We start from the raw sequence: 13,565 nt of genomic DNA on the forward strand, positions 1-13,565 counted from the left end.
AGAGAGCATTAGCTTGGCTGAGCATGGTTGGTTGGGCCTTGAATCCCAGAAGATAGAGACCGGCAGACCTCTATGAGTTCAAAACCAGGCTAGTCTACATAGGGAATTCCAGGCCAGCCAGGGCTATACAAGCTGTTAGCCTATCTCAGAAAACAAAGAAATAAAACAACAACAACAACAACAACAAAAATAGGATCACGCAAAATTACCAAAGTGATATATTGAAATATATAATGCTAATCTTTTGATAAATCATCTGTCCTTTTACTTCATAAAATATATTCTATAAAAATGGGCTCATAACAGGCATAGTGTTTTACAAACAGCTTTCTATACTTAACATAATGCTATGAACATATCTTCTAATAAAAAAATAAGAACAAAACCATAAAGTTATTAAAACATTAACTGCAGGTTACTAAACAAAGTATGCCAAGTGTACTGGTTGGTTTTGTGTGTCAACTTGACATAGGTTGGAGTTATCACAGAGAAAGGAGCTTCAGTTGGGAAGTGCCTCCCGTGAGATCCAGCTGTGGGGCATTTTCTCAATTAGTGATCAAGGGTTGGAGGGCCCCTGGTGGGTGGGTGGTACCATCCCTGGGCTGGTAGTCCTGGGTTCTATAAGACAGCAAGCTGAGCAAGCTAGTGAAGCAAGCCAGTAAGTAACATCCTTCCATGGCCTCTGCCCCAGCTCCTGTTTCCTGCCCCATGTGAATCCCTGTCCTGACTTTCTTTGATGATGAACAGCAATGTAGAAGTGTAAGCTGAATAAACCCTTTCCTCTCAACTTGCTTCTTGGTCATGATGTTGGTGCAGGAATAGAAACCCTGACCTACACCAAGTATCTCATATCTATTTTTTGTTGCTGTTGCTTTTTTGAGACAGGGTTTCACTATGTAGCCTGGACTAACCTGGGAACTCAACTGTGGCCTCAAACCAAGCTGTGCTCAAAGGAACAGAGATCCTCCTGCCTCTGCTTCCCAAATGCTGCATAAAAGAAAGTACTACACGCCCTACTCATATCTTTTTCAACTATCTATTCAAGATGATATTTTATGAAGGTGTCTGTCTGTCTGAGACAAGGATTCATTGCATATCTCAGACTGCCCTGCCTTGATCTGTTCATCTTCGTCACTACTTAACTACTTTCCAAAGGCTGGGACTACAGCCATGTGCTACTACACCTGGTGTGTTTTTTGTAAGTATGGATTATTAAACTTAATTACCTCTGAACTCTCCACACAGACTGCAAATGTCCAACGTATAAAGAGCCGATTTTATGGGCTGGTGAGATGGCTCAGTGGTTAAGAGCACTAACTGCTCTTCCAAAGGTCTAGAGTTCAAATCCCAGCACCCACACGGTGGCTCACAACCATTCATAATGAGATCTGACGCCCTCTTCTGGGGTATCTGAAGACAGTTACAGTGTACTTACATATAATAATAAATAAATCTTTTAAAAAAAAAGAGCTGATTTTAAAAACTTAAATCTTATGCATGTATCTGGCATTAAATAATAAAAAAAATGGAAGTGGTTCTTCAACTTTAAGCAACATGAAATATATTTCCTCAAATATATTACTAAAATTTCTTTTCCTGCAAAACCAGAACTACATTTAAACAGAAATTACATAAGGCTATTTAAATAAAACCTTTTACTTACGTTAGGGTTGTTTCCACTCTTGAGACATGCCCGAGGTCTTCGTCAGGGTCCTTGAACCCAGTAAAGGAATAATAGGACCTATGCCATTTGATGGGTCTGTCGGGCATCCCTGTGGCTTCCTTGAGAGGCTGGGAATGCACATTAGTGTTCAAGCTTTGGACGTGTTCAACAGGCAAACTGCAGGAGTTGAGAATATACAATACTGTGCTTAGCAGATCGCTGCTGTGCAAAGTAAATCTGACTGCTCGGAATCCTAGAGAATATAATTCCCCCAGACAATTAATACACATGATTACTTGTTTTAGCTTAGAATCATTTTTTTCATGAAACAATTTTAAAATTAGAATCTTTAAAAACATTTCATTAGCCATTAAAATCTCCCCATTGGTAAATCATCAACAAATGAAAAACCTCTCCCTCTCCAAACTCTACAGCAGAATTTTCATTTCCATGGATTTCTTTCTAGTTTGAAACCAGGAAGTAGGTGCCATCCCAGCTGAAAAGGGTATGGAGACTATTTTCAGTTCTGCTTGTGGTCAATCTTGTCACTAAAGAGAGGGGAGTGTTCCTACATCCATCACAAAGATTCTAGCAGAGAGCAGGGTATTGGGGATACCTGCGTTGGCAGGGCATGCTGGGGGGCCCAGGCTATCTACCTAGTGTTGGTGCGCACAGCTCATCTTTAAAACATGTTTTAAATGTACTATGTGTGTGTGCTCATGTATGTATGTATTTATGTGCACCACATGTATGCATGGTGTTCAGAGAGGCCAGAAGAAGATGTAAGATCCCTTTGGAATTGGAGTTGTAGATGGTTGTGAATTGCCATATGGGTTCTTGGATTTGAACCCAGGTCCCCTGGAAGAACAGCTAGTGTTCTTAACCACTGAACCTCTTTCTCCAAGTCCAACACCCAAAATTGAAAAGAAGCTTGAAAATCACACAAGAGAGCAGGAAATATAGTGCAGTAGCAGAGTTCTTGCCTAGAATACACGAAGCCCTAGGTTTGGGCCATAGCCCTGACAAAAAATTAAATTCTGTTAAGTATTATTATTAGTTATAATTTAGACAGGTTCTCACTATGTAACCCTGGCTGGCCTCAAAATCACAGGTATCTGCTGGCCTCTGCCTTCTGAGTGATGGGATTAAACTGTGCTACCATTTTGGGCTACAAAAACTTTATTACCACACTCTCATTGTAAAGTTTCACACATATACACATGAGTAAAAGTCTGTTAAAAGGCTTATAATCTCATAACTTTACTAGATATAACCTCTGTTAACTGTTGGTACAGTCTTCCAGCAACATGTATTAGTCATGTACCTAACCACACAATGTGGATATTCATAATTAAATTAATTAAATAATTAAAACTAAGATGGGCATGGTAGTGTAGGCCTGTAACTCCAGCTCTTGTGAGAGCAGAGGCAGATAAATGGGACTTCAAGGTTATTCTTGGCTACATGTTGAGTTTGAGGCCAGTTTGGGCTAAGATTTTTTTTTTCTCAAAACAATAACCACCTCTTAAACCCACCACCACTACCACCATAAAAAACCATTTAAATAAAACTTAAAATGCATTCTTTGACCACACAAGCAACCTTTCAAGTGCTCAGAGGCACACGGCCAGTGCCTGCTATACTTGAGGGCTCATCTGTGGAGTACTTACAGGCTCCCACGCAGAACCTCTCTTAGTGCAGACTAAACCTTTTCTCTATTCTCTGAACTGTATTATGACATATGTGCTAATGTTATCATGTTTATACACATGTGTATTTATAGACAAACACAGTTACTTTAAATTGTTTCTTTTAGTAATGATGGTACTGCTATGGGTATATTATTTTAGTAGTGATGGTACCACTATGGGTCTATTATTTTAGTAGTGATGGTACCGCTATGGGTATTTGAACCTTTGCCACCTAACTTGGTAGACTAGCCTGACTTCTTGTTACAAGGTTAAAATAAGTTCATTCTTGTTTTCTATAAAACTTAGGATTGACTATGTCTTGATACATTTTTCCGAATTTGAGTCATTCCACACCCCATACACTGACTATACCCTGACCTTCACCCTGGTAAGATGTTCTGCTGATTTTGAGATAGCCAATTTCCTACATAACCACAAATTGCCCAACCCTTGGAAAGTCCCAGCCTTGCAGTTTGGGGGCTATAAAAACCCCACTGTCTCAGATGTTCAATGCTATTTTCTCACACCCTGTCTGACACAAAACAAAGCTTGGGTTGGTGGTTTTACTCTCATTTGGTAGGCCCAACACCTTCCACATCTATGTGTAGAAATGAGCCTATTCTTTTCAGCAGCTACATGCTAGTTGACTTAACAATTCAACACAGTTATCACTTCCAATAGTGATGGGCTGGAAAGTAATTTCCAACATTCCACGTGAGTTGAAGTGTGCTTTGCCTGCCAGCCTGCCTTCCTTGTTGTGTGTGTTGGTGTATGCACCTTTGTGTCTGTGTATGGGCATGTTTATGGAGGTCAAGCAACCTCGGGTATTGGTCTTCTGGCCCAGTCCACCTTATTTTGAGGGATCTGGGTAATCCCTTAGGTGAAGCTGGCTGGTTGACTCCTGGGCTCCAGGGATCCTCCTGTCACACCCCACCACCACCCCCAGTGCTGGGATCACACAGCATGCTGTCACAGCTGGCTTTTTTATGTAGGTGCTGGAATCTGAGATCAGGTCTTTATTCTTGTATGATAAGTACCCTGCTGACTGAACTATCTCCTAAACCCTCCTGAGATGTGTATTCTTAGAGACAGAGCTTAATTCCTTTCTGCAGATATACTCTGCTTGACAAACGTACATAATACAGAACAGGTAAAAGTAAGACACTTTTCTTAATAGGATCATTTTGAGGACTATTTGCAGGAGAAAAGGAAAATTCAAACTTTTTTCCTTGAAGGCCAGGAAGAAGAGGCTCAGACTTAAAATTGCTAATTCAATAGCTTAAACAGGAGCACACCCAGCACTCAGGAGGCAGAAGCTGGGGGACTCTTTGTGACAGAGTCACTACATAAGTTCTGGCTTTAAAGAGCAGAGTTGGGGGCTGGAAAAATGGCTCAGTGGTTAAGAGTACTCACTGACTGCTTTTCTGGAGGTCCTGAGTTCAAATCCCAGCACCACATGATAGGTCACAACCATCTGTAATGAGATCTGATGCCCTCTTCTGGTGTGTCTGAAGACAGCTACAGTGTACTTAGAATTTTTTTTTTCTTTTTTCGAGACAGGGTTTTTCTGTATAGTCCTGGCTGTCCTGGAACTCACTCTCTTCAGGCTGGCCTCGAACTCAGAAATCTGCCTGCCTCTGCCTCCCAATTGCTGGGATTAAAGGCATGCGCCACCATTGCCGGTGCGTACTTACATATAATAAATAAATAAATCCTTAAAAAAAAAAAAAGCAGAGTCGTGGTCATAGATGGTTCTGCACTTGCTCTTGCAAAGAAGCTGGGTTCAATTCCAGCACCTACATGGTGCCTTACAACAATTCGCAGTTTCAGTTCCAGGGGATCTGATGTCCTTGTGACCTTGGGCACCAAGCATGCCTATGATATACAGACCTACAAGCAGGCAAAATACTCCACTAAAACATTGTTATATCTAGCTGGGCATAGCAGCACATTCCCTTAATCTCAGCACTCAAGAGGCAGAGGCAGGTGGATCTCCTGAATTTGAGGCTAGTCTGGTCTATCAAGTGAATTCCAAGAGAGCCAAGGCTGTTACGCACAGGAAACCTGTCTTAAAAAACAAAAACAAAAAAAAAAAGACTAAATCTAATAAAAAATTTAAACTAAGTCAAGGAATAAATTGTGCTTTCCATATTAATTTTTCAATTCATTGATTATTGACTCTTATCACATAGGTTGCTATCCCGTATGACAGGTCTTTAGTTCCTTAGGATTCCTTTTGAGAATAGGTTTGCTGTTTTGGGTGAGATCCTTACAAGGTGCCCTGTAAATGTTTCTGTGGAGCTGGGAATAATGCCACTCATGCATAAAGCACTGGCTAATTGATGTATGTGAGACCTCAGTTCAATTCCCAGAACTAAAAAGAAAGTCTGAATTTACATAGCCACATCAGAGCATGAAGAAACTTTTTTCTTTTTCTCTTTCTCTTTGAGACAAGGTCTCATTATATAGCTCTGATCTGTAACTCACTCTGTAGCCCAGGCTGGCCTTAAACTCACCAGATCCTTCTGCTGCTGCCTCCACCATGCCTGGCCTGCAGAAATACTCTTACCATGTGCAGATAATATTAATGTAAAGGGTCTCCAGCAGACAGACCAGCACCTGATCATTTTGGCTTCTTTTATTGTTATCTGAGTTATAGTCCATTTTGTAAGGGAGATACTCTGATTTCTTCTGGTATATAAAAATGCTTTATGTATTAATATTATCTTTCTAAAAATCATGTTTCCTTTCATTTTTAATTTCTGCTTCACCTGTTCTTGCTAATGAATAATTTTCAGTTAACCACTGGCTGGCAGTGGAGGACTTCTGGACCTCGCTCAGCCAAGGCTGGCTACAGCTACTTGTTTAAGCATTAATTCAGTGAAACTCTTACTGAATCCTATCTTTTTTTTTTTTTTAAAGATTTATTTATTTATTATATGTAAGTCCACTGTAGCTGTCTTCAGACACTCTAGAAGAGAGAGTCAGATCTCATTACGGATGGTTGTGAACCGCCATGTGGTTGCTAGGATTTGAACTCCGGACCTTCGGAAGAGCAGTCTGTGCTTTTAACCACTGAGCCATTTCACCAGCCCCGAATCCTATCTTGTTTTAATGCTTACTCTGATAATAAAGTTAACTTCCACTTGGACCACCAAAAGAACCCAGAGCTGGAAAAATGACTTAGGTCTTTAAGAATATAATGTATTGTCATGAAAACAGAAAAAGAAAATGCCCTAACAAAGCAATAAAAAGAAGATATGAAAGTTGAGAGTGCTTGTTGGGAAAAGGTTGTGTGGAAATGGGAGGGATGGGAAGGAGTATCAAAGGTTTCCAATGACCAAAATATATCATCTACATATGAAATTGACAAAAAAACCCATCAATGTCTTAGGAATGCCAAACTGTTAATGAAAATTCAGTAATGAAAAAAGAACAATTTAATTTTAATTTTTTAACTGTTAGGTCCAAAGTGGTTCTTGCAAATGGCAGTGCTGGTGACAATGTTCCAAAGAGAAGGACTCTGACCAGGTAAGCAGGAGTCTAAACTGGGCATCCTCAGGTATCTAGTTCCCAGGTTATCTGAACAGTGTATGTGTGTCAGTCCAGACTCCGCCCTGCTGACTTCTTGCTCTTCATCACCTGGCTTCTCTTTGGGCTATCCATCATCATGGTTGGATCAGAACTCACTATAAAGGCATGCACCCCAACCAACACTTGGCTGGAATACTTCGGAAAACAATTGTTTAAACACACAAAAATGACACACATCCAGCCAGGAACAAAATCTAATTCTAGAAAAACAATTATGATAGTTGTCAATAATCAAGGCTCAAATCCAAAGGTATTCTGGCAATGTCCGAATTAATGAACACATTTCACATGAAGCAGGCAGGGACACAATAGAAATAAACAACGTACCGGTAGTATTGACAGGCTCCTGGCCTTCAGAGGAATTCTGGGCTGTTTTTTCTCTTATATAAAATGTAAGCTGAGTTGGTTTTAGAGATTTGAAGCCTGGTTTCTGGAGATTTTCTAAATATACACTTAATCTCTTAAGAGAATTTTCATTGACTTCCTAGAAAAAAAAAAGGGGCATTTACATGTGAGTAAAGAAAGAAGAAATTATTATGTGGCTTTTACATATATTGAAGATATTAAGTAATTTATTGTTAAAAAATGTTGAGGGAACCTAGCCTAGTGGTATAAGCCTAATCCCAGTACTTGGAGGTAGAAGCAGGCAGATCTCGGTGAGTTCCAGACCACTGTTTCAAAACAAAACAAAACAAAACAAAAGCAAAAAACAAAAGTCAACCAACCAACCAAACAAAAACAGAGCTATACAGTGAGATGCTGCCTTTTAAAAAACAAAACAAAACAAAACAAATTGTGAGCTGAAAAGATGATTTACTGGTCAGAACACTGGCTGTTCTCGCACAGAACCTGGGTTCAGTTTCTAGTATCCATGTGGTGGCGCATACATAACTGCTTGTAACTACAGCTCCAGGGGATCCAATGCCCTTTTCTAGCCTCCACGGGCAATGCACTCACTCACCCAAATGCAGACACATATATAGACACATAACTGAATATAAATACTTAAAGAATGTTGGGATTTCACAGATTGCCTGATAAAAGGAAAGGCTAGCTCCACATTACGCAGTGCACAGTGGATAACTGAAGGGGAGACACAGAACATGTAAGCATCACATAATCATATAAAGCATCAGGGTAAAAGGTGGTCAGTCCTTCATCACGTAGGAGTAAAACAAGCTTAGCTAGGACTGCTATCCCAAAGCAATACATCAGTGATTATATCACTGGATTTATTATGTCTAATAATATTTCCATGACAGACCACTGAGATGCATTTTTATAAAAATAGAAGAATTAAGAAAATTCCTATATATATGTAGTAAATGAAGCCATAAGACAAATAACCAGATAAGAGCTGGTTATTTTTTTAGTTAAGGTTATAATGTGCTCTTTGATGTATATAAGAACAGCATCTTCTTGATTACTGGAGTATTACACAGTCCCCAAAAGAGGAGAAGCATAAAGGAAGTGATAGAGATGCACAGACATGAACCACAAAACAAAACAAAAGAGCTAGATCTTGATCACAAACCCTCTGGGAAGCTAATGCAAGAGGAGGGAATGTTCTGAGAGTAGTCTGAGGCTTATGGTGACACCCTATCTCAAAATAAAAAATGGAACCCAAACTCTACCCAAAATAAAACTGAAATCTTCAAAGTTACTTTTGATGTTATTTTTGCTAGAAGAAATAGTGGAAGGGACTTGTGGGAGTCAGTATACACAATGATCTGCAGCAAATGAACAGGAATGGAGGCAAAGGAAATTAGGGCCAGACTGAGATTTTAAAGGGAATTTTGTATTGATCTGTGAGTTTTGAAATCTATTAATAATAGCCCATATTTTAAAATTAGAGTATTAAAAAGCAAAGAACCACACTCAAGTGGGTGCCAGTGTGAAATCTTGGACTTGGAGCCTTGAGTGCACTCAGCAGAGGGCGAGGTTTTGGTGAGCCAGAGCCAGAGCTGCGTGGGAAATGGCCAGAAGAGTGAGAAGTCTTTATGGGCCTGCCCTTCATTGACGACAGAGGACAAACAGTTGACCTAATACCTGAGGAGCCAGGCACCTCAGCATGAAAACAGACACAGACGGTAAGAAGAGGAGCTGCTGGAAAGGAAGGTAGAGTAGAAGCTGCCAGTGGCCTGGGAGGGGCTCCCTGAGAGGCAGAGATAAGCCATCTCTCAGGACAGGTCAAGGTGAGGGAGCAGAGAGCACAAAGGCTTGGCAAAGGGTGAGTGCTCAGATCACAGTGCCTGAGGTAGGGGAAGACACATGACCAACCAGAGCAACTGGGTGAGTGAGTCCCCAAGACCACACTCAGGTCCAGTGGCCGGCTGGGACTCACACAACTCTGAAAAGCTGTTCTATTCAGTCAAGGTTTACTAATGTAGAAGAGTGGCTGGCAGTGGGCAGCTGGACAGGGCAGAGAGTGAGCTTGCTCCTGGTTGCTCCACAGTGAGGACTACAGCAGGTTTTCATTCCCAGCAGTGAAGTGCAGCAATGTTCAAGGTGTGCTGCATGCCACTACCAGGCTGTTCACTTGAGCCGGGTGCCCAGGGTTTATTATTACAGGTTAAATCAGGGATCAGTGTTAACAAACAAACACCACAAAGGGACCAATGAAATGACTCTAATGTACTTAGCTCTATAATATTGTCTGATATTAAAAATATTGATGGTTATGACTTTGCCCCAGGACTTTTGCCAGTTTGCATCCCCTGAGTACAAAACATGTAGCACAAGTTCAGTAGCACACAGCATGCAGGGAAGTCTCCAGGCGCTGACAATCTGCCGAGGGCATCCTTACAAGAAAGACTCCATCAGGTGAAGAAAGTTTTCCTGTCAAGTCTTTTATATTACTCCAAAAACTAGTGCAGAAACATGATTATTATACTCTTCAACTTATGTGGCAACTTTAGTGTTTATATAAATAATGACAGCTTTGAATAAACAATGGTTTCAACTGCTCTATTACAAACGTTCACTAAATTTACTAATTGGAAACTTTATTATTTTTCAAGTTAGTACTGCTTTTGTGTCAACCATTATCATGACAGAATAACCCAAATTTACAGGACTTTCTGCATTATATTGACTCAAAGGTAAATCAACTAGACATATAGACAATAAGTTAAAAAAATAAGTGTTACCCTTTCCCTGGGGTGCTGTCCAAAGAAATCAGGATGAACTGCAAAGTAGAAAGGCCTCAAGGCATTGATGGCTTCTGCCCCTGATAGAGCTCGAGAGTAGTGAAGCCAATGAGGGAGGACCTTCCTCAGGCAGAACCTATCAGAAACACAGGGATTACTCTCTGTGACATATATACATCCACCATACATCACCATGCAGAAGGTGCAGCCAACCTGAATGTACCATGCAGGGGAAAACTGAAGAACAAGGCAGAGACTGATTTGCTGCAATCTGTCAGGTTCTAAGCCCTTTACTGCAGCATGAGCAGTAGTGGGAAGAGCAGCACTTCCCTCCATGGCTCTCTGGGAGCTGGCCTCACCGCAGAAGACATTTTTCTCCTTGAAGTTCTGTTTTGTTTTCCTTAATTTACATCAGTGTACTTTTTCCAGTGCAGTGGGGAATGCCCTGAGATCTTCAGTATCAAGAGGAAGATGTCCTTTAGTTTCCTCATTAGCAGAGTGGTAACAGAATTCTAATCAGACAACTTGACATTCCCATTCTTAAGTCGTGTTTCAAACTGTCTGGGATGTTCTTAAGTACTGTTTATCTTCTTCAATGAAAATAATACTACAGTATTTTAGTCTAAGGAAATGACTGACTTATTATTCTTGGGGAGCAATTTCACAGTGCCTATCTTTGAATATTGCAATTTACATTTCCATTCTAATTATTCTAAATAGAAGTGTCTAAGTGTTGGTCACGTTTTGCAACCTATCAGGCATGTTGAGTCTCAACAAACTATCAGGCATGTTTTATACTGTTAAAATGATAAGAGATTATAGAACTTGAAGATTTCTAGATTGTTATTTTTCTTTATGTGTATTTGTGTGACTGAATGCCAAATATGCACAGGTATCTGGAGACCATCGGAGTTCACTGGATATACATGAGCAATTATGAGTGGCCTTATGTGGGTGCTGAGAACTAAACTCAGATCCTCTCTGCAAGAACAGTATGAGCTTTTAACCTCTGAGCCATCCCTCCAGCCCAAAGATTTAACAGTCTGGAAAACACCAGTATATTTTCAGGTTACCTTCTGTTTTATTTTGCATGTATGTGAGCCTTTTATAAAGTAAGCATACAGATGGTCCAGTAAAGGAGTTTGACTAATAAGGCAGCTAGTGGGACTGCTCAGTTGGCATGTAAGTATCAAAACCTGAGTCTGATCCTGGCCAGTGATACACACTGAGAACCTGTCTCAAACAGACAGAAGAACAGCAGGGAAGACAGTTCAGCCCTTACTCATCTCCTCTCCTTAACTTATCCTTAGGTGGCTCAAACTCGAGATCTCCCTGATTTGACCTCTAAGGGCACTGGGATCCCCCACCTTCACACTGCTATTTTTGATTCTGTGGCATAATGTCCTTTCTCAATGCTGCCAAAGCACAAAGCCCAAATGAGGTCACACCACTTACACCTGTTCTCAAGTTAGCCTGTCAGCTTCTCTTCATACTGTCTCCTGAAATCAGTCCTGTCTACTGCCTCTGCTACCAGACTGTTATCGCTCGCACAATTTGCATAGCCTCCTCACTAGCCTGCTTGTCTGTCTTCTCCCAAACAATACTATATGCCATTCATTTTTTTCTTTTTAAAACTTATTACTTTTGAAAAAAACAAACCTTTTTACTGATTCTTTGGGAGTTCCACATCATGCACCCCAATCCCACTCATCTCCCTGTCCCTTCATACCTAGCCTCTGCCCTTGCAACTTGCCACCCCCCCCCCCCGAAAGAAAATAAGATAGCATTAAAAAAAATCTCGTTGTGGAAGCTATAATGTCACACAGTACACCCTTTTGTCCACACAGCTTTACTTGCAAATGTTCATTGCGATGAGTCATTGGTCTGTTTCAAGGCCTCTGGCTTCTGCTGCACTATCTATAATGCATCCTCACTGGGATTCTTCTTGGATGTCCTGATTTTGCTTTGCGTCTTGGAGATCCTGCAATGTTGGCTCTGCAGGACAGGCTCTTTCACATGCTCTGGCAGATCACGGATTGGGTAGATCTTGGGGTGGACCAACACAAGGCCATGGATCTGGGCTTGGCAGGTAGCTGAGCTGGTCCCCCAGGAGCTCACCTGCTGCCACACCACCAAGGTGAACTCTCCATGACTGCTCTGGCTAGTTCACCCAATGCCACATCAGGCAAGGGGGCAGGGCCAGCTCTACTGTGCTGCCCAGGTGAGGTACAGGGCCTACTCTCCTGAATGCTGCAGCCAGTGAGGGGGCAGGGCCAGCACTCCCACTCTCATTACCTCAGGGCTAGCTCATCCACCTGCCGCAGACAGAGTGGAGAGGCTACCCCAGTGATGATGAATGATGGGACCAGCTATCCCTTGCTTGCCTGACCTCATTCCCCACCAAGGTCATATCTATTGTGCTGCCCAGGTGGGGTGCAGAGCCAGGGTGGGGGAACTGTATTTCTTATACAAGCACTTTTGATGGCTTCCACAGTTCCTACTTGGCAAGACCCATTATTGAGTCTTTAATCAATCTTTTTAACTTGCTCTCAAATACTCCTTATAAAAAGTTGTAGTCAAGTGTGGTGGCAGAAGTCTGTAACTCCAGTAGTAGAGGGGGAAGGAGCAGGAATTCAAGACTAGCCATGGCTACATCATGAATTTGAGGCCAGCCTGGGCTAAATGAGACTTTGTCTCATCATCTCTTCCAGAGAACCCTCAGCCAAGCTCCAATGATCTTCCTTAGTCTTCACGTTTACATGAGTTATAAACTCTCAAACTTCCTCTGTGCCACAAACTCACACCTATCCAAGCTGTGCTTATTTACATGTGCTGCATGTCTTCTGTGCACCAAGAGGAGGAATTTGTAGAATTATTATAGTCCTTTTCTTTTAAATCTAAAACATCAAAGTATGTGCTCTGCAGATTGGGAACATAATACCATCCTGGGAGAGGTTTAATTTATTTTTCCTCTTTATGTTTCATATAGAACTATTCTATTAGGGTCTGTTGTCTCCTGCTTTGAATGGAGCCTTAGACAGTTTGGCCTCTCATATTAGTTTTCTTTCTTTTTGTTCCTGCCTAAAATAAAACCATAAAATGATAGTTTTGAGATCTGAAAAACAAGTTGAAATTAGCTCAATACATAACAGACCCTCCTCTAAAACAAACTGAGTGGACAACAGAGCTTACCTCCTCAAAGGCCTCAGGTGGCAAAACATTTCCGAATAAGCAGACCAACTTCCAAGCATCCATTAATTGCCTAATGGATGAAGCGAAGAGAAGAACTGAACAAGTGAAAGGTTAAAAACGTATTACCATCACGTTACCATCCTCAAAGCGAAATACTTAAAGTAGTGGCTATTCCTGGTTGTCAACTTAACTATATCTAGAATGAACTACAATCCAGAATTGGAAGGCTCACCTGTGCTCCTAATCTGGAGACTCAGGGATACAAATTTTTGACCT

General features: G+C 41.2%; 1 protein-coding gene across 7 annotated transcripts in view; it reads right to left on the reverse strand.

Moving 5' to 3' along the window:
- The window catches only part of Tcaim (T cell activation inhibitor, mitochondrial), a 35,803-nt gene that overhangs the window by 18,809 nt on the left and 3,429 nt on the right, over positions 1-13,565 (reverse strand). For 4 of the 7 annotated variants that reach the window (XM_052186899.1, XM_052186902.1, XM_052186903.1 and 1 more), the window contains exons 2-5: positions 13,290-13,359; positions 10,098-10,233; positions 7,276-7,432; positions 1,664-1,916 (exon numbers count right to left, since the gene is read on the reverse strand). In XM_052186899.1, the coding sequence (XP_052042859.1) occupies positions 1,664-1,916; positions 7,276-7,432; positions 10,098-10,233; positions 13,290-13,348 (605 nt within the window). In that variant the 5' untranslated portion in view covers positions 13,349-13,359. Of the gene's footprint in view, positions 1-1,663; positions 1,917-7,275; positions 7,433-10,097; positions 10,311-13,289; positions 13,385-13,565 lie in introns of those variants that run through there. The other 3 variants (XM_052186901.1, XM_052186905.1, XM_052186904.1) reach the window with 3 other exon arrangements.

This window comes from Apodemus sylvaticus, chromosome 7, assembly GCF_947179515.1.
Source record: "Apodemus sylvaticus chromosome 7, mApoSyl1.1, whole genome shotgun sequence".
In the NCBI taxonomy this organism is placed as follows: Eukaryota; Metazoa; Chordata; class Mammalia; order Rodentia; family Muridae; genus Apodemus; species Apodemus sylvaticus.